We start from the raw sequence: 26,952 nt of genomic DNA on the forward strand, positions 1-26,952 counted from the left end.
GTTCAAAAGAGGACAAATTGTTGGCCCATGGCGCATTTGTGACCAAGACAGCAGGTCTTTGTGATGCATCAAGAGCCACGGTATCCAGGGTAACGTCAGCATACCACCAAGAAGGACCAACCACATCCAACAGGATTAACTGTGGACGCTGTAAGAGGAAGCTGTCTGAAAGGGATGTTCAGGTGCTAACCCGGATTTTATCCAAAAAACATAAAACCACGGCTGATCAAATCACGGCAGAATTCAACTCTCCAATATGTCTCTTTCCTGTCCTCTCTTCACCCTCTGACCCAGAGTCCACTGTCTGTGTTGATGTTTTGGAAGAGTAAGAGAAGAGTCTTCCTCTGGGACTGTCCTGATGTAAAACGGCAAATCTGGACCTATTAATAAAACGGGACACTCACATTTCCAGCATAGCTGCCGCTAATCTCAGGCAGCTGTTATCTCTGAGCAGGAAGTGCCGGGTGGGCCCGGTGCCGGTGTTAAAGGGGTTCTGTCCTCAGGAGGGGCTGTGATAAGACTGAGCCTCACTCACCCACACACCCTCATACACCCTCACACTGTTCCAGGATGATTCAGAACCCCGACAGTCCGGTTCCAGGGAATGAGCCCCAGTCACAGAGACCCGTTCTGACAATGGACCACTTCACGTCCTGCTGAGTCCAGACAGGTCCGGACAGGAGTCCAGGGAATGGGGACATCAGTGTACAGATCTCTGCTCCTCAGCACTGGAGGATTCTCTGTGTCCGACTACATCAGCAAGTTTACGGTAAGGAATTCTGGGATGTTTTGGGAATGGCATCATCATAATCATCATAATTACCATAATCACCATACACTGTAAGCCTGGATAAATTCATTATAATTAAAAAAAGGAAACCAGTTGCCTTAAAAACATTAAGGAATCGGTAATGAAAAGTTAGTATAACTTAGAACATCAAGTTATTACAACTAAAGGGAAAGTTGATTTAACTTTTTTATTTGGATAAATACTAAAAGACTGGATAAATATTTTTTTTGAAGTAATAGGGAATGAAAACTTGAGTTAGCATACATTAAAACATCAAGTTATTACAACTAAAGAGGAAGTTGATTTATTTGTAAGGTAGCCCAGGGGGAATCACTACACACTGATGGTGAGTGTTAGTCAGAAACTGTTGGACACACCCAGTATGCAAATAGATTGTGCCAAAAGCCAATGGAAAAGAAGCTGTTGATGTCAACAGACATAAGTTGGTTCAACTCAAAAATCTCAGTTTGAATGTATAATACAGGGGTTGGACAATGAAACTAAAACACCTGGTTTTAGGGCACAAATTTATTGTCCCGACGGACAGTTCTGGTGGAAACAGGAGAGTTGAGGTGCAGATTGAATTCTGTTGTGATTTGATCAGCCGTGGTTTTATGTTTTTTTAGATACAATCCGGGTTAGCACCCGAACATCCCTTTCAGACAGCTTCCTCTTACAGCGTCCACAGTTAATCCTGTTGGATGTGGTTGGTCCTTCTTGGTGGTATGCTGACGTTACCCTGGATACCGTGGCTCTTGATGCATCACAAAGACTTGCTGTCTTGGTCACAGATGCGCCAGCAAGACGTGCACCAACAATCTGTCCTCTTTTGAACTCTGATATGTCACCCATAATGTTGTGTGCATTGCAATATATTGAGTAAAACTGTGCTCTTACCCTGCTAATTGAACCTTCACACTCTTACTGGTGCAATAATGTGTAATTAATAAAGATTGGACACCAGGCTGCTTCAATTTAGCTATGAAACCTCCCACACTAAAATGACAGGTGTTTCAGTTTCATTGTTTTACCCCTGTATGTGCCCACAACTCAAAATATTTGAGTATTTTTTAGAAATATCAAATTGTATGTAAAGCAGACTTAAATCACTTGAGTTCAAACAACATATGGGTTACAACCCTCCACTTTAACAATAACGCCAATCCAAAAGTCCAAAAATGCCTGATATTATAACTGATATTGTGTCCCATGACTTTTGGCATTTTCCCTGGAACCTAAAAAAAACACTGCACTGACCTGTGTGTAGAGTCTCCTGCATTGAATGTGAATTTGATTAATTTCTACCCGAGAGTAAAAGTTTTTCGCTTGTCTGATCACATGGACAGTTTTAGCCAGATGCTGCCGGTCACAATCATTACCACCCCCTTGCAGATTCTGTCCACTGTGGGTGGTAATAATGCCTTCTATGGTGTATTCCCAACACATACAGTTTGTGACACAGTGGATCGAGAAATGTTAAATACCTGTAATTCGTAACTTTAGAAATAGAATGTCCCATTTTAAGAATGTGTAGTAATGTTTTGCAAAAGCTTTCACCCTCTTTTTATGTTCGTTTGTCAGGAACAGCAATGGTGTTTCTGGGTTAATTTTTATTAATGCATGTTTATTACCCAAAAGATGTCTGAAACCAAAAAAAAATCCTTACAAGCAGTGTAAATATTTTTGTTTTACTAACTTTATTCCAAATTATTCTATCAATATTTAGTGCAATGTTTTTTTGTTTTTTTTTTACTTCTAACAGGTAATGGTTCAATTAGGATAATTCACTCGTTTATCATAAAAAAAAACATGTTTCATTACTTTTGAAAGACCAACATATAAAACAATAGTTTTACATATATTATTGCAATTTTTTGTTTTAGTTTTAGTTTTTTCAGGGGGTGGTTGCAAATATATATAAAAAAACATTTTTATATTTTATGTTGATTACAGTAATTAAGGCAAGCAAAAGTAGTTTCATACTGAAAAAAAAATACTTTTAACTATGTTTCCTTGATCGTCAAACTTTAAAACGCGTCAAATTGACCTGTAACATAACAGGAGGGTTAAGTAAGTTTGCCTGTAATGTTCCAGAAATGTTATGAAAACAAGGGACATAACAATGATTTTCACTACAGGGATATTAGAACATTTCTCATATAACATTCCCAGCTAGACAAATACTAAAAACATTATGGAAATGTTAAAAAGTAACAAGTGATGTTACAGTGATGTTACCAGAACATTTAAAAATGTAACATAAAAACATTCTCACACATCCATGGTCCCTGTCGTCTAGCTTCTGTGCTCATGTTTCTCTGTGTTTCTTCATCTTTTCCCTCAGTGCATGTTTCTCCACGTGCCTCTGTCTGTGTTCATTTGTAACTCCGCCCCCTTGTTAACCTGTCTCAGGTGTTTCTTGTTTCCTGTTTTAGTCTGTGTGGTTCTTAGTTTGTTATCTTGTTTATTTTGTTTGTTTATAAATACCTCGCATTTGTGTCCGCTCTCTGCATCCTCTCCTTGCTCCCTGCTTCAGCTGAGGTCTAAGAATGTTTATTGTAATGTTCAGAAAATGTTCTACTAACTAAAAAAACTTGTTTTAAAGCTGTTAGCTGGGATGCTGTTCCCATGACAACTTGTTATGTAACTGAAGATATCATGCAGTAAATATGAATGCTATTGTAATCACTATTAGATTTCACTGACAAAAAACATTATAAGAATGTTAAGCAAAGATTTGAAAATGTTCAGGAATGTTCTAAAAACGTGTGACATTATAATGGTTTGCATCACAACCCATCTAGACGAATATCAACATTACACAAGTTCCTTTTTTTCAAATGTTTCGTTGCCTATAACACTTATTGAGACGTGTTGTTAATCAGAATAGACAACTAACGAGCCAATGAAAAAGTTTATAAGCCACTGAAAGAATAGCTAAGCCCCGCCCACTGCACTCCACTGCAAAAACCAACAGCATTAGAATTAGCAAAAGAGGCTAATTAAAAGAGCTAATAAATACTAATTGTATTTTTAATCACACTTTTTAAAATGATTTTATTGTTTAGGGATGATTTTTGAACAAAAATCTAAAATAAAAAAAGTTGAGAATATGATTCCAATCCTATATTTGTAAAAAAACAGTAACTTATTTTAGTTAATTGAATTTAATGTTCATATAGATTTTAGATTAGAATATTAGTCTTCCTTTATTATTATTTTTTTTCTTTTATTATTATTATTATTATTATTATTATTATTATTATTATTATAAATAATTTATTATTATTTTTTTTTTCATAAATCACCGGACCTTGCAAGGAACATTCTGGTCAGTGCTCAACTTCACTCCCTTATCAGATAACACCTCACAACTTACACAAATATGGGTGATCCCAAGCCATTTCCTGATGAAAAAAATTAAGTTGCAAAAATTAAGTTGCACACTGCTGTCCCATGACTTTTGTCACATCAGTGTATTAGTGTATACGTGATGTTTAATGGCTTTGTTTGAGGTAATTACTGTATGTGGTGATGATAGTAATAATAGTAGTAGTTGTTGCTGTTTGTATGAAGCAGTATTATGGCTCTATTGAGACCTTATTATTATCTCTATTATCATTGTTGTCATTGTTCTTCTATTGTTTTGCTGGTGCTGTCACAGACTACACCTCCAGTCTTAAATACATGGAAGCACAGTTATCTATACTTTACTTTTTCAGCTTCTACTTCTCACATTTTCACAAATTATCTGAACTTTTTACTCACATTTTAAAAATAGCCTCGTTACTCCTATTTCATTTCAGCTTGTTTTCATTCTGTCTTCTCATCGTTCAATAAAACCCCTATCAGTGTTGGGAGTAACGGCGTTAAAACTAACGCCGTTACTAACGCTGTTACTTTTTTTCAGTAACGAGTAATCTAACTAATTACTCTGACTGTAACTATAACGCCGTTACCATTTCCGACACCCCGTTACTGCACGTTACTTTAGCCGCTCTATGAACTTTTTTTTTTTTTTTTTAAACTTCGCTTTGCCCTGGTTAACCCCTCCTCTTTCCGGTGAACTTGAGCTTCTGGCCGCTGTGCCTGTAGGTTTACGTGGTTTGGCGTGGTGAAGTGAGGCACAATTGTGACGATTTGCGTGCTCTAATTAATTCAGTGATTGCCGTGGACAGCCCAAGTTCCGATTTAAGGACTTTAAGCTCTTTTTAGCTGCTCCGTGTTTTGTGGTGCTGCTGCTTTCTCTTTTAGAGCTCAGATTCTCTGCCTGAACCCGACCTGACCCGAGGACCGACCCGAAATCGGGCTCCTATTTTTATTTTATATAAAGCTCTGGTGTGATAATCACAATGTTGCTAAGTAACCAATTATTATTGTTCACTAAAGCGAACGAAATAGCGAAAACTGAAAGTGAAAAAACATTTGTGTTAACTGAATCTAATAAAAACGGTAAAATCTCGAACTGTGTTTATAAAATTAACTAAAACGAACTGAAACTACTGATAGAGTACCCTCATTTTCGTGTTTAATTTATTTATAAGCGCTGTTGTACAGCGGAGTTGTACAGCGGGAGGTGTTGTGCCGAGCGCGCGGCACCTCGTGGTCCGTTAGTTCTTGTGTAAAGCGCTCGCGCTCGCCGCAAAATACAACAGAAAACACTGAGAATGTATGGGATTACAATATGAGCGCGAGGCAGATGAAAGAGAAACAGGAGATACAGTATGTGAGAACCTTTACCTGTGAGTAGCTCATACCAGAAATCTCTCTCTCTCTCTCTCTCTCTCTCTCTCTCTCACGTTTCTTAGATTGATCTGTCTTATGGGATGTGTGAAAACTAATAAAAACTAGCAAGCCCACCCTAAAACTTACTGAACAGAAAAAATAAAAACAAAATAAATTAAACTATAATAAAAAGGGAAAAAGGGTAATCACGTAGCTCTGGGCGCACGTGAACGCCTCCGCGTTTCAGCATTGTGTGTAGCTGTTTTTAAAAATCATTTAAATTAAATAATAGTTCTATGCTTTTATGTTACAGTGTTAATTAACATAATTCTGATTATATTTCGCTCATTCAATCAGCCCGAAAACAGACAGTTTATGGGGTGGATCAGGTCGGGCTCATAATGACAGTTCATGGTTCGGGTTGGGTCGGGCTCAGGCAGAACGTGCACGGGCTCGGGCTGGGTTGGGTCAGATTTTTTGGGCCCGATCTAAGCTCTATTCTCTTTTGGTGAAGCTGTTATATTAATACTATTTTAACGGTCATTATATTGTTGTTTTTGTCCATTTTTTTGTTTTGTTTATATATACATGTTTTCTTTGAGTATGGCTTGGTTTGTTTAATTTCATCCCAGACGCGTTTTTCCGTTTTTCCCGTTTTTTTTCAGTATTACAAGTTTTAGTAATTTTCTTTGGTTGTGTGGAGATTTGTCAACATTTTGGGTTCATTTTCGTTTGTTATTTTTCTAATAATAATAGTAAATGCATAATTGATTTCCTTTTTTTTTGACGGGCGAATAATAAAAAGTAACGCACTAGTTACTTTTACTGGTAACTAATTACTTTTACGTTAGTAACTCAGTTACTTTTTTGGAGAAGTAACTAGTAACTATAACTAATTACTTTTTCAAAGTAACGTGCCCAACACTGACCCCTATACAAATAAATCTCTCCATCCAGGTAGAGTGAATCTGATTGTGATTGGATGTAGAGAAGTATAAACATATACCATTCTGACTCCCTATTGGCTCATACTGTGATCCATCACACCTGCACACGCCCCCGCCCCCCCCCCCCCCCACACACACACACTCCAGCAAGAACATATCAGACGTATGTAGCCTAGTATGAAGATGATCCGTGCAGAGACTCAAGAGAACTCCAGACAAACTCCAGTCCAACTAAACTTCTTTAATATATTTTAATATATAATCTAAAATACATTCAACTTCTGCCCAATGCTGGGATAGCGTCCAGCACCCCCCCACCACCGCGACCCGGAGTGGTTGACAATGTAATAAAACAAATAATGAAATATACCCCTTTAAATAATACTTTTTCCTGATTACTTTTATTTATTTTATTTATTACTTTTTGTTTAATTTCATGATGTCTCTTAAAGTTAAACTCCTTAATTACAGCAACTTTTAGACTCTTTGGTCTGTTTTTCTGCGCTAGAAATGCGCACCCTCTCCGCTTTTATACTCTTTGGTCTGTTTTTCTGCGCTAGAAATGCGCACCCTCTCCGCTTTTAGACTCTTTGGCCCGATTTTCTGCGCTAGAAATGCGCACCCTCTCCGCTTTTAGACTCTTTGGCCCGATTTTCTGCGCTAGAAATGCGCACCCTCTCCGCTTTTAGACTCTTTGGTCTGTTTTTCTGCGCTAGAAATGCGCACCCTCTCCGCTTTTAGACTCTTTGGCCCAATTTTCTGCGCTAGAAATGCGCACTCTCTCCGCTTTTAGACTCTTTGGCCCAATTTTCTGCGCTAGAAATGCGCACCCTCTCCGCTTTTAGACTCTTTGGCCCAATTTTCTGCGCTAGAAATGCGCACCCTCTCCGCTTTTAGACTCTTTGGCACGATTTTCTGCGCTAGAAATGCGCACTCTCTCTGCTTTTAGACTCTTTGGCCCATTTCTGACACCTAGTTCAAACTTTGAATGTCACATTATAAAAACCTGCTTAACAGCGGGCCAACTTTCATTCTATTTCTAAAATACATCGCGGGCCGCTCCAAAAAGGAAACGGGCTGCAAATGGCCCGCGGGCCGTAGTTTGGACACCCCTGTCCTAGTGCATCCCAAATTTATCAACATTAACATTTTAATAGACTTGTGTTTAATAGAAAAATGTGTTTTGGTAGGGCACTATAGCTTTTGTTCTAAATGGCTTTATTTTTTCCCTTACATTACTTTTACTTTTATACTTAAAGTAATTTTAAAACTAATACTTTTACACTTTTACTTAAAAAGTAAAAAACTTGAGTTGATACTGCAGGTGGCAGGCTATGCAGAGTCTATATGTCATCTATTTCATTACCAGTACAGTGATAGCAGCGCCCAAAGAAGCGTTATGGGATGTAAACGGTGTTTGTTTATAAGCTTCTTGTGCAGCTTTAAAGTTCTTAATGCCTTGTTATAAATGTCAGGACTCTCCGGATTCTACCAAGAAGGCCATCTTTGTACTGATAATGTCATAGACAAACATATAAGTATATATATTGCCCAGAGATTTACCTGCACTATAGGATGTAAACAGTGTTTTTTTTTTATAAGCTTCTTGTTCACTTTTTAAGTTATTAATGCCTTGATTCAGTGACGTGCAGACGCTATGGTCCAATGTGCTTGGGCAACTACCCTTTTGCCGTCCTTGGCTGATATTGCCCTTCCGAGGGAGGGGAAAAAATAATATAGGCAAATATGATTTCATATTTCAACAAGATTTTCTTTATATTTTGTCATTTTGATTGAAGTTTCGTAAAACAAAGTTTTCAGAGTCAATCATTCAGATTCAGACACCTCGAGAGATAAGGGAGGGGCGCGGGCGTAGCGAGGGACACGCAGCACGCTTCACTAGAAAAAAATAAAATAAAAAGTGCAGCACACGACCGGGCGGCGCTTCAGCCGACTAGCAGAGACCCAAGAGGAGTTTGAAGATGGCGTGGGAGTAGAGTGACTGTCCTGAAGGTGAGCTTGAAATGTAGCCTTCACAGTATTACAAGACATGATCACAATCAACTTCTCTAAAATCCGATGTCGTCAAGTTTAGGACGTTTAGTGATCCTAAATAATCTGACAGCACCTACTGTGCCTCGTTTAGGTAGCAAAAAAAAAACGACAGCCAGCTAGCTTGCAGTCAGCGTTTTACACGGCTCAGGTTGTTTTGTGGGAGGCTAACCAAACTAAGTTACATGCAGCTGATAACATTTCATTTTATCAAGAAAGATGAATGACGGACATAAAGCAGTATTAGAATTATACGCATGCACTTTGTGATAATGCAGAAAATTCGAAAGGCCCACAGAAAAGAGACAAATACATGAGAGAGAGAGCCCTTTCTTCAGGTTAGAGCCTGCCTTGATTTAAACACCAAGGAGGTGTGGAGCTACTTTGAGCCTAGATAACGATGTAAAAACAATTTTTTTGGAGCAAAATATGCCCCGATACGGCCGTTGTACAGAGTGCTGGGCAAACAGCACAAAATTACTGTATCTCAGAAAACTGTGGGAGGTTGGAGGTGTGCTATTCAACAAAAGTAAGTAATTTTTATCATGTTTTACTACACCCAAAGTCTGGTGTAGTAAACTCCCAAAGTTTACTACACCAGAGTTCTCCTTTAACCTTATAGAATAAGTGTGTTTTACAGGACTGGGACATTCCTGCTTGTTTCACGGATCGAACAAAACAGGCCAAACATCACTCTGTACACACTGTACAAATAAACACACACAGGGCGGATTGTACAACACCACACTAAACATTTAAATGAGACAAGTGAGCACAGAAAGAGGAAAAATGACTTCGATTTAAGCGTTTCTCTTACGCAAACCATCTTCAGCGTAACCTTTACTGAAGGCGAATCACTCCAGATGCCTGCAGCCAGCATTAAACTGATCTATTTCAGGACCTTTATTGATATTGCTGAGCTGCCCTCATGTAACTCTGGGCGGCGGAGGGGATTAACAGCCCCCAGTTGACGCAGGTTGCTCTGCTAGTCATTTCGATTGATATTTCTCTCCCTTAATTTCTGCATTTTTCATTTTTTTTACGAGGTGGGAGGTTGACAAACAAATGGGAGCGCTGTTCCGTGTGCGGAGTGTGAATATTCGACGAGTGTGACTCACCAGCGCCATCAAAGTGGCTGCCAGCGTGATGAGTAAATCGTCTCTTTAAGAGCGTCTCCGTCCTGTTTGGGTGTTTGGCTCACTCTCGAGAGAATCATACACAGCCTTTACGTGTCATTTTTTACTGATGTCATCTGTTTACATCATCTTATTATTTAATGCGGTGGAAGCAGGAAAGACTGGGATTGATCCAGATTATAAAAACTCCTTTATTGGAATCCTACCTAAATAACACACACACACACAAGCACTTATTATATTTATAATGCAATATTTATATACAGTACCAGTTAAAACTTTGGACACACCTTTTCATTCAATGCTTTTATTTTTATTTTATTTTAATCCTACATCATAAATGAATAGTGAAGGGATTCAGACTATGAAGGAACTCATAAGGAAACATGTAGTAACTTCAAAGTTAACTTAAAAGAGGCTGGTAACTCTGATGCATGCATGATGTAACTTATCCTGTACAACAGAGGAAACTCTTACGCTTCCTTTCCTGTTGTGATCCTGATGAAAGCCAGTTTCATCATGACGTTTTTGATGGTCTTCGCAGTGACTGCACTTCAGGATATTTTTTTCTTTACTTTACTTAGTTAAATATCTCTTACCACAATATGTATTAGAAAATTACTTAAATATTCACTATTCACTGTATACCTGTAAATCTACCTCTTCACAACTTTACAACTGATGCTCTTAACCCTTGTGTGGTGTTCATATTTTTGTTACTCGTTTACTTTGTTACTTGTATTTAATTCAGCAAAATTAAGCAATTTTACATTAAAATGCTTTACACATGCTCGCTTCACCTAAATTGCAAGCAATATAAACAGCTTACATGGTTAATATTTGCCCTTTACCTTTCTTATGTTACATTTCTTTCAAAAAAAGTGCTACTCTTTTTTTTATTAGTTTTTTAATAAAATGTAAAAGAAAATGAATTAAACTCAAGATATGAGTAGAAAATTTGTTTAGTTTCAAATTTACAAATGAAGCAATGTTTATTAGCCCTTGGCCAAACATACTGTATGTAATATAAATGTGTAGGGGGGGGGTGTACAGTGTGTGTTTATGGAAAATGTGTTTTGATATATGTTTTTCACAAAAAATGAGCCAATGCCAATGAGTTTGAGTTAGAAAAAATATTTTTTAGTACCATTTGATGAAAAATGAAAACGGGTCCCACAGACCCGAACACCACACAAGGGTTAAACACTTTATTAAAAGGCAAGAAATTTAAGTAATTAACTCTTGATGAGTTCAACACAGCTGTTTACTGAAAGCCTGAATTCCAGGTGACTGTGAGAAAAGTGCAAAGCTGTCATCTAAGCAAGTTTACTTTGTTAACTAAATAATTCCATATGCTTTTTTTTCTCAGAATTTGGTTGACTTTAGTATTAATCTATAACTTATTAGGAAAAATATGTAAACACACATGACTAAATAAATAAACAAACAAATGTATAATAATGCTACAACCTATTTTAAAACATTATCGTTTGGACACACCTCCTCCCTTTTCTCATTTAATGTGAATGCATACATAATTATTTTTTAAACATGTGCAGAAAAGTGCAAAATATGTTTTATACTTTAGATTCTTCTAAGTAGCACATTTATCTTTGAGGACAGATCGGCAGTCTCTTGGTGAGATTTTAATCTCAGTGTCTTCATGAGGGAGAGTCACCTTAAATATAGTTTTCTCAGCATCTTGAAGGAAGGAGTTCCTGGAGGTGCTGAACCCCCAGCTCATCCCAATTACATCACCTCAAATCACCATCTCAGTTCATCACTTTTTTTACTCTTTACTACATAATTCCATATGTGTCCCTTAGTTGTTTTCATGTCTTTAATATTGATCTACACAGCCCTAAAAAAATAAGAGATCACTTAAAAATGATGAGTCTCTTTGATTTTACCAAATTGAAAACCTCTGGAATATAATCAAGAGGAAGATGGATGATCACAAGCCATCAAACCAAACTGAACTGCTTGATTTTTTGCACTAGGAGTAAAGCAGCATAAAGTTATCCAAAAGCAGTGTGTAAGACTGGTGGAGGAGAACATGATGCCAAGATGCATAGAAACTGTGAGTAGAAACCAGGGTCATTACCCCAAATATTGATTTCTGAACTCAAAACTTGAAAACTTTATGAATATGAACTTTTTTTCTTTGCATTTTTTTGCATCATTTTCTGCAAATAAATGTTCTAAATGATTATATTTTTATTTGGAATTTGGGAGAAATATTGTCTGTAGTTTATAGAATAAAACAACAATGTTCATTTTACTCAAACATGAGAAACTGATGTGCTCTCTTAGTTTTTTCCAGAGCTTTATATATATATATATAACATTATAAGATTTCCTTTTACATCCCAAAGAAAAATACGACCCCCACCCCATTGTCATTGTATAATTTGCACCCTGGTAAAGACAGTGCAGTGTTACCCAGAGTGCTTACATTGTTAAGAAAGTGAAGAACATAGAGTTATAATAATCGTGGTTAAGCTAAGCTAAGCTAAGCGCTTGCTGTGGGTGAAATATGTAATGGGTGGATGTTGAGGAATGTGTGTGTAAGGCTGATACTGTCAGAGAGAGGGCGACGGCGGGGGGGTGGTAGTGTCGGGTGGGTGGGATTAGTGCTTTTTTGTGAAAAACATATATCAAAACACATTTTCGATAAACACACACTTTACACCTCCCCCCCCCTCCCCCCTACACATTTAAATTACATACTGTCTGTTTGGCCAAGGGCTAATAAACATTGCTTCATTTGTAAATTTGAAACTAAACAAATTTTCTACTCATATTTTGAGTTAAATTAATTTTCTTTTACATTTTATTAAAAAACTAATAAAAAAAAAGAGTAGCACTTTTTGAAAGAAATGTAACATAAGAAAGGTAAAGGGCAAATATTAACCATGTAAGCTGTTTATATTGCTTTAGGTGAAGCATGTAATGTAGAATTGCTTAATTTTGCTGAATTAAATGCAAGAAACAAAGTAAACGAGTAACAAATTGAGTAACAATCTTTTATTCTTAATGATTATGAAGCTTACAGCCAATGAAAACCCAAATATCAGTGTCTCAGAAAATTAGAATATTATAAAAGACCAATCAATACTTTTGTCAGTGTGGGCAGAGCGCGAAGTCCTGCTGGAAAATGAAATCTGCATCTCTATAAAAGTTGTCAGTAGCAGAGGGAAGAAGCATGAAGTGCTGTAAGATTTTGTGGGAAAACAAAACTGCACTGACTTTAGACATGATAATAAAACACAGTGGATCAACACCAGCAGATGACAGACATGTCTCTCCAAACCATCACTGATCATCAGTAAATTTTACAATTCATTTAAAGTAAATCAAGGGAGCAGAGTCTGGAGGAAGAGTGGAGAGACACACAGTCCAAACTGCTCGAGGTCTAGTGTGTCATCTGCTGGTGTTGATCCACTGTGTTATATCAAGTTCAAAGTCAGTGCAGTGGATTTCAGCAGATTTTATTTTCCAGCAGGACTTTGGTATTCATGAACGCCTCTGCCATCTGCACCAATGTTAACGATTTGTTTTTGCTTGTTATGAAGAAACTGTATATTAAACTTTGGTAATGTTGTGGTTATCGTCATTGTTAACAAGGACAATGCCCAAATTTGTGGGGTTTTTGGTTACTTACTTAGATAGATAGATAGATAGATAGATAGATAGATAGATAGATAGATAGATAGATAGATAGATAGATAGATAGATAGATAGATAGATAGATAGATAGATAGATAGATAGATAGATAGATAGATAGATACTTTATTTATACCGAAGGAAATTTAGGCATCCAGCAGCAACAGTACAATACAATAAGTAACCTATTAAACATAAATTAAAACAGAGAAGAATAGAAAATATATAAGGCTGTAAAACACGTATTATACAACGTAAAGATCTATCTGTAAAATGCCGCCATCTTGCCGCCATCTTGCTTGTGATTCTCATAGGCCAGAATAATAAGAATGGGATTGGGCCTTGGTATATTTTCTGAAAAGCTGCAGGGGTGCCACTGTTTTTAGCCATGGCTGAATTTTTTTTTATTTTTATATCAAATATAATATTTGTTGCAGATTTAGGGGCATTTGGGTGTGTCTTTGGTATCATAAGGTTGCAAAAAATATACTTTCCGCTGCTTAAATCACACAAAAGCCATGAACTAGTTCTCTTGGGTATGTTTTGGGCGTAACGTGAAATAAACCAATCAGTGTGTTACTCTACTCTTACACTATTCCCTGTAAGAGGCAGGTGAGCTCTGACTTTGGCACATTCGTATCTTAACAGTGCCGCAGCAAACAGCATCGCGCCTTGCACAGGGTGTAGAGCCCAAAGTCTCTGAGGAAACCGTGCTGCAGTGAGTCAGTTGAGACGTTGGTCACTGAGGTCAGTTCAGATGTTTCGACCTCAGACCTCCAGCTGAAAACGTCTCCTTGACCCCGCAGGCATCAGTGTGCTATTGACGTAGATGACCCTTACCATCTGTCGCAGTATTCAACACTCAGTCCAGCCGGGGTCAGGAGAGCCTGTAAGACAGTTTTGATAAAGCTACTAAAGATCAGGGTTCATTAACATCCACACAAGCCTTTCATAACATCTCATATAAAGGCTTTATAAAGGTTTTTTATAACAGGTCCTAGTTGTTGTAACACTACAACCAATTTATATTCTTCTTTTGCTTCTTCTTCTTCTTCTTCTTCTTCTTCTTTGTCTTCTTTTTTTCACCCCAGCGACCAACATAAATACTGTAGAAATCACTTTTAGCAACACCATAACAATCACTTGGGAAACCATAGAAACCACCTACAGTTAGGCCCATAAATATTTAGTAAGTAAGTAAGTAATATTTATTTATATAGCACTTTTCGAAGACAGAGCCACAAAGTGCTTTACAATAAAAAAAATAGACATAATACATAAATGATGATAAAATAAATAAATATATATATATATATATATATATATATATATATATATATATATATATATATATATATATATATTTTTTTTTTTTTTTTTTTTTTTTTAAAGGATGCCGTAGATTCAGAGAGTCTGATACCTAAAGGAAGATTCATAATTCCATAATTTAGGAGCAAAAAAAAGAGAAGACACAGTCTCCCTTACATTTCAGTTTAGTTCTAGGGACAAACAAAAGTCCCTTAATAAAGGATCTCAGAGATCTGTTGGTCATAAGGTGAACTAGCAGTTCACTAATGTATTCTGGTCAGAGGTAGAAAAAGTACTGAAAAATTGTAATTAAGTAAAAGTACCTTTACATTAATAATTAATCATTCATAATTTAATTCTTCTCAAGTAAAAGTAAAAGTACCCATCTAAAAATCTACTCGAGTAAAAGTAAAAAATTACTCAATTTAAAATGTAAATTGAATAAAAGTTATATAGTTACTTTTGATTATTTGATGTAAAAAAGTAAAAACTAATCATAAATTAAATAGTTTTTAATTAACTATTATTCCACATAATAATTTGGACATTTGGAATTAAATGTTCTGAGCACCCCATAAAACATTTTCAAGAACAAGTGGCATAGGTTTCTATGATCCATTTTTTTTCTTTATGGTCATATAGGTGACTATAAACTGTATTTTTATAGTTTTACAGGTCATTATTATTTTTTAACTTGCCATTGCTATGCTTTAACTGATATTTGTTTTTTTATGTTTTTTTTAACATTTAAGCAGATTGTTTAATGATAAAAATATTTACACCACATGCTCTCTCAGGTTTGATGTGCAAGTTTTGAAAGCTGATGGCTCTGTCCGGTGGGGCAGACACATTTTGCATTGCATGAAGTCGTTATTGCCTCGTTATTCCTTACACGAGCATCCATGCACCGGTGCATCCGTGCAAATATATATTTTTTAAATTGTTTTTTTCCCAGCATTTTGTTTTTTACTCAGTAACAAGGAGTTTTCCAATGTAGCAAAGTAGATTACTTGTGTCAAAATGTACTTAAGTAAAAGTAAAATTACCAATTTTAAAAGCTACTTTAAAAATGACAAATTACTCATAACATCTACTCAATTACAGTAACTTGAGTAAATGTAATTCATTACTTTCCACCTCTGATTCTGGTGCATCGCAATGTAAAGCCTTATAAGTAAGAACCTAAACTTAAATGTAACACCTTAAAATCAATCCTAAATTTAACTGGCAGCCATTGAAGAGAGGCTAGAACTGGGTGAGTGTGCTCTCTGTGTCTAGTTCCTGTTAACAGTCTGGCAGCTGCATTTTGGACCACATGGAGTCTTGCTAGAGTTCGTTGACTAAAGCTAGTATATAAGGCATTGAATAGAGACACAATCTTGATCATGGTTTGGGCTCTGCATGCCACCATACGGTATATGAAATTTAACAAATGAGATGCAATTAAAGAGTAGAAATTCAGGTTTAATTCAATTGGTTGAGCAACAATATCCTATTAAGTGTTTAGGAATTGCAGCCATTGTCCTTCAAAGCCTTCTCATTTTAGGGTCTCGAAAGTAACTTGACAAATGATCTCAAAAGTTATTTTATGGGCTGCATGTGCATCTATTCTTCTCATTAATGCATTAATGCAGTTACGCAGGCAAAAGTTCTGAAGTTGATTCCAAGTCTGGTATTTGCATTTGGAAGCTGATGTTGTGAACTCACTAATATGCGATAAAAGAAGCTCATAATGTAAATGATCATCAGCCTAAAAACAAAAGAAGAAATATATCAGAAAGAAGTGGAGATGTTGCCAAAGTGGCCAAATCAAGCGTTTGTCACATGCTGGGAAAAAAAAGAGCAAAAAATCCTGGACATCCATGATCTTAGAAACCTCACGACAAAATTCTTGTTCTTCTTAAGATGCAAGTTTTTATAGTGGAAATTTAAATGTAAGAAATGTAAAATGCAATTATATTTATATTAGTAGTGTTAAACAAAATACTAGTATATACTTGTATATTTGAGGGGAGATAAAACAAACGTGTGGCGCTGGAATAAAGAATGCATGATAAATTGGATAGAGGAAACTTTTCTGATTTAGAACTTTAGAATAAGCTGAGTATAAACGAGCGTTTTCAGACCTGTAGTTGTGAAAGTTTCTATGATCCGGATCAGTTGATGAGTTTGTTTATTTGGAGCGTTTCTACCTCAGTTTGGTTTGTTTTCACACAGGCACTAATCTAAACATACCAAAATGCTCTCCAATAAACAACGCGAGCACATCGTCTCCTCTGATTGGTCAGAGCTGTCTGACACGGGAGCAAGAAAGTAAATATAGTGAGAAAAATATGCTGTGTTTCAGCGTGCATATCTGTGCAGTGTGAAGCTGCTTTAACACAGAACGCTAAAACACTGTGTAATTGGCACGTGCAGCACACCTGTAAGCAGTGAACGCTGCACACACTGAGCTTAGTGTGTAAACAGCATGGAGCAGCAAAGACAGCTTTTGTTCTGAGCAAAATAATATCTGGCTCCAGAGTTGTTTGGCATAGGAAGGAGACCTTGCATTGGGTGGGGCAGATTACCGGGGAAATTAGGGTGAAACTTGATGACGTAATTAATTAGAGTAAAAAAAAATTATAACAGGTTACTTATGCCAAATTAATTGTGTGCGTTAACGCTTTAATGTTGCCAGCCTTAATTTTTTTCTTTGTATCTAATTTTTATCTAATTTTTTTTCATTTTCTCTTCAATTTACACGGCCAATTACCCAACCCACATATTAGGATTCCCCCTATCACTAGTGATGCCCCAACACAACAGGAGGGTGAAGACTAGCTAGTGATGCCTCCTCTGATACATGTGAAGTCAGACTCCGCCTCTTTTTGAACGGCTGCTGATTCAGCATTGCAGACTAGCATCACAGTGTAGCGCATCGGAGGAAAGTGCAGCGACTCGGTTCAGATACATCAGCTCACAGATGCAGCCTTGTGCTGATCCACATCCCCCCAGAAGTGATAAGGGGAAAAAGCACCATCTACCCTTTCTTGGCCTTGCTCTCTCTGGGCTCCAGCAGCTACATAAACAGGATTCGAACCAGCTCTCTTGATCATAGTTGCAGTGCTTAGCCCACTGGACCACATTTTAATATATTAATATATAAATTCAAAACACATTGGTTAGTTATTATAAAGAACTCGCCGCCGTCTCTTATTTCTGTATCATCATGAAACTGATAACATGATAACTCCACTCCTTCCTCCTATTCATAGCCTCCTCCATCACATATAAATGTGTGGACAGTCCCGGTTGGGGTGAGGAAACATCCATTTACGCGGCCCCCCGCTGCCAAGCTCATATCCCCCCACACTCCCAAACACGCTAACACGCTAACACACTAACACACACGTTCCTGCAGTGCGTGGACTGGTAAATTGAGTTGCTTATGCACGGCTGGACTGTAACCGAGCATTCCACCCACCACAGATGCCCTGTGTGGAAAGGCCACAGTGGAGTCGTGTTCCTGCAGACAGCCGGACCCCCAGATGGTTCCTTTCCACTGTTCCTCTATTGCATAACGTGACTCTATAGCATGTGCTGGAGCTTTGGCATTGGCACAGAACAGAACAGAACAGAACATAACAGAGGGGTATAAATAAATTCCATGGCCCAGTCTACACCTGTCCAGTCTATGACTGGAGTAGGGTAGTGGATAACAACACTGCATTTCCTCTGGGAGACTAGCTTTTATAATGAATATATGGGATATAGCAGCAACTACTAAGCAACAGCCTTGCAACTCCTTAGCATCCCATTTGAAACACCATAGCAACCACTATAGGGAAACTCCAGCAATGACTTGAGTTACCATTGCAACTTGTTAGCAATGCCATACCAAACAATCTAGAATATCATAGCAACCACCTAACATCTAACACCAAAAAAGGCTTGAGCAACCACTTCGGAAATCACAGCAGCCACTGAGCAACCACTTAGTAACACAATAGCAACCATCTGAGATACCACAGAAACAGCAAAGCAACAACCTGGAAAACCCCCTGCACTTCCTGATTGAACATGTGTAGGATACTAGCAAAACTCCACCCCTAACCCACAATCTGTTGATGGTCAGTGAGAGTGTCTACCTGTAATTAACTCTATATAACATTAGAATACTATACCCAAATAAACATTAATTTAGTGATAAGTGAGAGTGTCTACCTGTAATTAACTCTATATAACATTAGAATAATAAACCCAAATAAACTTAAAGTCAGTACTCAGTGAGAGTGTCTACCTAATGTTATATTAACTTTATATAACCCAAATGCTAAACCCAAATTTAGAATGCTAAACCCAAATATACATTAATAAAGTCAGTGATAAGTGAGAGTGTCTACCTGTAATTAACTCTATATAACATTAGAAAACTAAACCCAAATAAACATAAAGTCAGTGATAAGTGAGATTGTCTACCTGTAATTAACTCTATATAACATTAGAATACTAAACACAAAAAAATAATCAGTTGTCAGTGAGAGTGTCTATCTGTAATTTAACTCGATATAACATTAGAATACTAAACCCAAATAAACATAAGTCAGTGATCAGTAAGAGTGTCTACCTGTAATTAACTCTATATAACATTAGAATACTAAACCCAAATAAACATAAAGTCAGTGGTCAGTGAGAGTGTCTACCTGTAATTAACTCTTTATAGCACTAGAATACTAAACCCAAATAAAAATAAACTTAGTGGTCATTGGGTGTGTCTACAAGTAATTAACTCTATATAACATTAGAATACTAAACCCAAATAAATATAAATTCAGCGATAAGTGAGAGTGTCTACCTGTAATTAACTCTATATAAAATTAGAATACTAAACCCAAACAAACATAAAGTCAGTGGTCAGTAAGAGTGTCTACCTGTAATTTACTCTATATAAAATTAGAAAACTAAACCCAAAAAAACCAAAAAGTCAGTGCTTAGTGAGATTGTCTACCTGTAATTAACTCTATATAACATTAGAATAAATGCACACAAATTAACATAAAGTCAGTGGTCAGTGAGAATGTCTACCTGTAATTAACTTTATATAACATTAGAATAAATGCAGATGAATTAACATAAAGTCAGTGGTCAGTGAGAATGTCTACCTGTAATTAACTCTATATAACATTAGAATACTAAACCCAAATAAACATAAAGTCAGTGGTCAGTAAGAGTGTCTACCTGTAATTTACTCTATATAAAATTAGAAAACTAAACCCAAATAAACAAAAAGTCAGTGCTTAGTGAGATTGTCTACCTGTAATTAACTCTATATAACATTAGAATAAATGCACACAAATTAACATAAAGTCAGTGGTCAGTGAGAATGTCTACCTGTAATTAACTCTATATAACATTAGAATAAATAAACCCAACTAAACATAAAGTCAGTGGTCAATGAGAGTGTCTCTCTGTAATTAACTCTATATAACATTAGAATAAATGCAGATGAATTAAAATAAAGTCAGTGGTCAGTGAGAATGTCTACCTGTAATTAACTCTATATAACATTAGAATACTAAACCCAAATAAACATAAAGTCAGTGGTCAGTAAGAGTGTCTACCTGTAATTTACTCTATATAAAATTAGAAACCTAACCCAAATAAACAAAAAGTCAGTGCTCAGTGAGATTGTCTACCTGTAATTAACTCTATATAACATTAGAATACTAAACCCAAATAAACATAAAGTCATTGGTCAATGAGAGTGTCTACCCTTTATTAACTCTATATAACATTAGAATAAACCCAAATAAATATAAAGTCAGTGGCAGGGAGACTGTCTACCTGTAATAGCTATGATCAGCTGAAATGAAAGGACTATAGACAACAACGTCAAGAACTGTTTGATGATTCACTTTATGTAGGTTCAAATACCCTTCGGCTAAAATTGTTTAGATGTCATTAAACCTTTTATCTTTAGAATAAACCGAAATAAAAAATAAAGTGGTCAGTGAAAGTGTCTGCACATAACTAATCCTATATAACATTAGAGAATTCAAGAATTTCCCCCCGGGGATCAATAAAGTATCTATCTATCTATCTATCTATCTATCTATCTATCTATCTATCTATCTATCTATCTATCTATCTATCTATCTATCTATCTATCTATCTATCTATCTATCTATCTATCTATCTATCTATCTATCTATCTATCTATCTATCTATCTATCTATCTATCTATCTATCTAGAGTACTAAGCCCAAATAAAAGTAAAGTCAGTGTTCAGTGAGAGTGTCTACCTGTAATAGCCATGGTCAGCTAAGATGAAAGGACTGTGGACAAAAAAAATCACTTGATGTAGGTTAAAATACCTTAAAGCAAAAATTTGGCATTGCATAATCTCATTCCAGTGACTAGTCTTGGTCTAATTAAAAAAAAAAAATCCAGCAGATCCAGCAAAAAAAAGCAGAAGGCCCAAAACATAAGTTCCACTGTGCCACTGTCCAATTAGTATGAATGGCACATGTATCAGATTACAGACACATGCCTCTGATACAACAAATGCCAACCTGGCCATACATCACCTTCCAACAACCCACCAACCCAACAGCTGGGCGTAATGATGTATATGTGTGGAGATCATTCCTTGCAATGCCGCCCAATCGTAATCAGAGGTACGGAAAGAACCTGGGTCGGGTTTCAGGACTGGAGTGTTTTTTTTTTCTTTCCCCAAGGTAGCTTTTCCTGGCAATTGACCGTGCAATTGGATTCCACATTGGGAGAGGGGACACATCTGAGATTCCAGCAGACTATTCATCTTCATACCAGTGTCTGCAGAGGTTTATTTTTACTGAAAGTGTCAAGTCAAAGTCAAGTCACGTTCCAACACGGAGCACAAAGCCGGCTGGATGGTCTGGTGTATCTGCTGTGCAGTAGTCGTGGATCCACTGGTGGAGACGATATGTGCCGGTAAGACGATACTTGTCACAAAAACATCACAGTTTAGAACATCCTTGCTCCTGCAAGTGGGATTTTCTTACCGTTGGCAAATCGCTGGCTGTTGTGAAAGGTCATTCCTTGCGTGTCCACTTGTCAACGACATCTGTCGAGGTGAATTTAAATGTTTTGATGACGTCAAGGGACTGCTGGAACATTGGCAGGACCTTCCAGGCCATATAAAAGCTCTGGGTCAGAGAGAACTCCTCACACAAAGAGAGAGAGAGAGTCGGACAGACAAGGGGAGGAAAATAGAAGTGGCGAAGATAAGATACCAGAATTGAGGTGTTTATTTAAGTGGTGTCATGTCTCTGGCACATACTGACCAGAGTCCAGCTGAGGTTCTTGTATCGGTGGGGGCATGATGACACCTCACAGGAGCCCAGAGAGGAAAGAGATTGGAGGGACCAAAATAGCCGTTCCTGCTCTGGTCGATTGGGAGCCGAGGGATTAGTGGAGGTTCCGTTTTTCTTTTTCGCTTTTGCCACTGTGCCATTGCAAACCCACTGGGTTTTTGCTTCCAACCATGAGTAAACAGGTGACTCTGGCCACCTGCATTGCCAAGATGTATGAAGGCGGAAAACTGGACAATGCTGGGGCACCAGCTTCCACACAAAAGAAGGCCAACCCGACCCTCTTGGGAACTCTTGGCAATGTAGAGGACAGGCTGAACTTTCTCGAAGGTAAGGTGGAACAAATTGCCAACAACCAGGCAGTACTCCTCCAAAAGCTGGACGGAGTATCTCAAGGAATGGATGCCCTGGAGAAGAACCTTTCACAGTTCAAGAAGGATACAATCGGACAGTCCAAGGTAAAGTCCACTCAAAAAGATGCAAAACTAGTGGGCAGCGATGTGGCGGAGGTCAAGACGCTTTGTGAAGAAACTGTGGCGCTTCTCAAGAGTCTCAAGCAAGAGGGTCAGGTGCAGAGGAAGAAGATCGAGGGAATAGAAAGTTCAGTGTCGACTCTGGATAAAGTTCTCGGATATGTGGGTGAAGCCTTCCGCAGCTCCAAGATTGTGGAGTTCATTCTAAACGGTGTGGTGCCATGGAGGAAGCAAGGCCTTCTGGACACTTTAGACGAAGAGGTTAGTAAATTCCTCCGGTTCGAAGGCTTTTTGTGGCTCGTCAATACTCATGAAATATTCAAGTTACGTGGAGGAATGTGTTGAAAAGGCCACTGTTGTGGTGCGCTGGGATTAGAGGCTGAGCCGAGCCACTGTCGATATCTTTTAAAGGCATCTTACGCTTTAAGAAATTGCTTTTATGCCCTCAACGGCCTTGAGGTTCTACAAATCAATTCGGAGGGTCACCTGAATGCGATTCCCAGGTCACATTGTTCTGTCAAGAGCAAGGCCAAAGAGACCCAGCTTCATTCTTCCAATAACTTACAACAATAACTTACTAACAAGACAAACAGTCACTTTCCAGCCACTTAAACTGTGTATGTGGGGGTTTATTCTAATGTTATATAGAGTTAATTACAAGTAAACTCACTATTCACTGACTTAATGTTTATCTTAGTTTAGTATTCTTATGTTATATAGAGTTAATTACAGGTAGACACTCTCACTGACAACTGACTTTATATTTATTTGGGTTTAGTATTCTAATGTTATATAGAGTTAATTACATGTATACACTCTCTCTGATCACTGACTATACTAATGTTTGTTAGGGTTCATTTATTCTAATGTTATATAGAATTAATTAATGGTAGACACTCTCACTGACAACTGACTTTATATTTATTTGGGTTTAGTATTCTAATGTTATATAGAGTTAATTACAGGTAGACATTCTCACTGACAACTGACTTTATATTTATTTGGGTTTAGTATTTTAATGTTATATAGAGTTAATTACATATATACACTCTCTCTGATCACTGACTATATTAATGTTTATTAGGGTGTATTATTTCTGATGTTATATAGAGTTAATTACAGGTAGACACTCTCACTGATCACTGACTTTATTTATGTTTTTTTGGGTTTACCTATTCTAATGTTATATAGAGTTAATTACAGGTAGATACTCTCACTGATCACTGACTTTATGTTTAATAGAGTGTATTAATTCTAATGTTATATAGAGTTAATTACAGATAGACACTCTCACTGACCACTGACTTCATGTTAATTAGGGTGTATTAATTCTAATGTTATTTAGAGTTAATTACAAGTAGACACTCTCACTGACCACTGACTTCATGTTAATTAGGGTGTATTAATTCTAATGTTATTTAGAGTTAATTACAGGTAGACACTCTTCCTGATCACTAACTTAATGTTTTTTTTAGGTTTAGTATTCTAATGTTATATTACTACCTGTTAATTAAAGGTAGACACACTCTCTGACCACTAATTTTATGTTTATTTGGTTGTATTTATTCTAATGTTATTTAGAGGTAATTACAGGTAGACACTCTCTCTGATCACTGACTTTAAATTTATTAAGGTTTAGTATTCTAATATTATATAGAGTTAATTACAGGTAGACACTCTCACTGATCACTGACTTTATTAATGTTTATTTGGGTTCATTTATTCTAATGTTATATAGAGTTAATTACAGGTAGACACTCTCACTGACCACTGACTTTATGTTTATTAGAGTGTATTAATTATAATGTTATATAGAGTTCATTACAGGTAGACACTCTCTCTGATCACTGACTTTATTAATGTATATTTGGGTTCATTTATTCTAATTTTATATAGAGTTAATTACAGGTAGACACTCTCTCTGACCAGACAGAATAATAAATCTAAGGTTCAAAAGGTTAAGCTGTTGTCATTGTCTTTTATAAAGCATAAATGTAAATGACAGGTCTGTATAAAAGATCAGAGAGTAAACAGTGTGTTTTTGATCTTACTGACTGACTGACTGATGCAGAGAAAAACTTTATTTTTTCCCCCTGTTTGTTCGATCTGAACCCTGTTATATTTATTATTTGTGATTTATGATTCAGCCTCCCCTCCTGAGGTGCAGCAAATCAAATCGACCGGTGAGCGGAACATGATTCCCAGGTTGTTATTTTATCTGCAGAGAGTCTGGGTGGGCTTCGGGTTTGGAATTCCTCGTCTGCTGATATGCCATTGTGCTGGATGTGCCGCTCAGAGGCACTTGACCCGAATGGCTGAGAGTCCAGCTGTAGCCGAGCTGGTCCAGCTGTTCTGAGAACAGAATCATATTAAATCAGCTGCTTTGTTTTGTACGATATATGAACTCTGCGCATGCAGAAGATGCTGAAGATGCTGAAGTGCTCTTAGACTCCAGACATATTTAGTGTGCAGTGTTATTGAGCTCATAAAACACTCTCCACAATGTTTTGTTTAATTGGAGAGTTTAATTGTAAATATGGAAGCAGAGATGCAGAATGAATAAGAATTACAGAGTTTTTAATGGTTAAAGGTGACAAATTATGCATTTATTACATTCAACCCATAATCAGGAATCATTGGGACAGTATGCAAAATGCAAATAATAAAAATTGGGTCAGTAAAGCGTTTTTTTTTTTCGCTTTGTAACATTGCCATTTCTTTTCACAACATTTAAAAAGATGTTTGGCAAAATGAATAACGAAAGACTGAAGTGTTTCAGGTGTTCTTTTGTCTCAACATGTCTTAACCCTCCTGTTATGTTAATTCGTCAGGAACAGCAATAGTGTTTCCAGGTCAGTTTGACCCAGTAATCTTTAATTATCCAAAAGATGGCGCTGAGTGGTCCAGCGTTCTAATGCGCTGCCACTATGAGCGGGAGGTCGCAGGTTCGAACCCCTGCTGCCGGTGCTCAGAGGGAGCAAAATTGGCTCTGCTCCCTCTGGGGTGGGTAGATGGCGCTCTCTCCCCATCACACTTAAGGTGGCGCTGGGCGGCACGAGGCGTCTGTGAGCGGAAGAATCGGAACCTGGCCGCTGTGCTTTCCTCCGAGCGCGCTGGCTGCTCAGGCAATGATTCATCAAAAAAGGGGTGATTGACTTCACACGTGTCGGAGGAGGCGTGTGCTCGTCCGCATCCTTCAAGCGTCACGGGCGTCACCGGTGATGGGGACGCACAAAGGGGTGAGACAATTGGATATCCAAATTGGGAGAAAATGGGGAAAAATCAGAAATGAAATTAAGAAAAAAAAATAATAAATTATCCAAAAGATGTCTGAAATCCAAAGAAATCCTAACAAGCAGTGTGAATATTTAATTGCTACCTGCATTACTTATTATTTTATCATATATTTATATTTAGTGAAATGGTGTTCATCACCTCTTACAGATAATGGCTCAGTTAGGATAATTCACTTGCTTTTTATAAAATAAAAAAAATAAATGTTCAAACATATAATATAATATAAAGCACAATAGTCTGGCATAGCATTAAAACATAACATTGCAATTTTGTTTTAGTTTTAACAGGGAGTGGTTGCAAACATGTGAGATGAACAATTTTTATATTATATGTTGATTCAACTAATTAAAGCAATAAAATACTGAAAAAATACTTCAAAATGAAAAACGAGTCAATTTGACCTGTAACATAACAGTACAGAGTCATACATTTTTGACTAATATACACTATTGTTCTGTATAGGGAAAGGGCAGGACTGGTGTGCAGCATGTGGTTTTGCACTGTTTTGAAGATTGCATGGACGTCCCTAAAAAAGTTTTGAAGGCTGCATCCCCATACCATGACACACCCCAGCTTTTTAAAGCTCACTAATTTCACCAATTCTCTTTACTTAGATTTGGAACACTTAATTTTTCTGACCACAAAACACTGTATTTCCACTGACTGAGGTTTGTGTTGTGTACAGTAAAGTTGTAAGTGGTATTAATGAATATAGTAACTCTGTATTGTAGTAGAGAAGTGGGCGGAGCTTCTTCTGGACATGGTGAATATAAGGCTTGTGTTGTGTACAGTAGTAAAGTTGTAAGTGGTATTAATGAATATAGTAACTCTGTATTGTAGTAGAGAAGTGGGCGGAGCTTCTGGACATGGTGAACATAAGGCTTGTGTTGTGTACAGTAGTAAAGTTGTAAGTGGTATTAGTGAATATAGTAACTCTGTATTGTAGAGATTGTTGGTGATAAAGGTGTAGAGTACAGTATAATCTCTTGTTCAAAACCCTTTATACACCAAAATTCTTGAGTTTTTTTAGTATTTTTGAGTAGTTTAACGGTGTTATGGGCTGTAGAGGGAACAATGTGTAGATTTTAAGCTTTTGTTTCAATTTTGTTTGTTTTAAATACCGCTGTTTCTTTTGACATTTCAGTCTTTTCGGATCATGCAGAGCTTTAGAAAATCAGTGAAATTCCAGTATGATGTAAAAAAAGTATAAACACCCTCTGCAT

General features: G+C 37.0%; 1 protein-coding gene across 3 annotated transcripts in view; it reads left to right on the forward strand.

The window, feature by feature from the left end:
• Positions 1-353: 353 nt before the first annotated feature.
• The window catches only part of mylk3 (myosin light chain kinase 3), a 96,000-nt gene continuing 69,401 nt past the window's right edge, over positions 354-26,952 (forward strand). The window contains exon 1 of one of the 3 annotated variants that reach the window (XM_049471294.1): positions 354-769. In XM_049471294.1, coding sequence (XP_049327251.1) covers positions 692-769 — 78 coding nt within the window. In that variant the 5' untranslated portion in view covers positions 354-691. Of the gene's footprint in view, positions 770-21,174; positions 22,694-26,952 lie in introns of those variants that run through there. The other 2 variants (XM_049471293.1, XM_049471292.1) reach the window with 2 other exon arrangements.

This window comes from Astyanax mexicanus, chromosome 23 (assembly GCF_023375975.1).
Source record: "Astyanax mexicanus isolate ESR-SI-001 chromosome 23, AstMex3_surface, whole genome shotgun sequence".
Lineage (NCBI taxonomy): Eukaryota > Metazoa > Chordata > Actinopteri > Characiformes > Acestrorhamphidae > Astyanax > Astyanax mexicanus.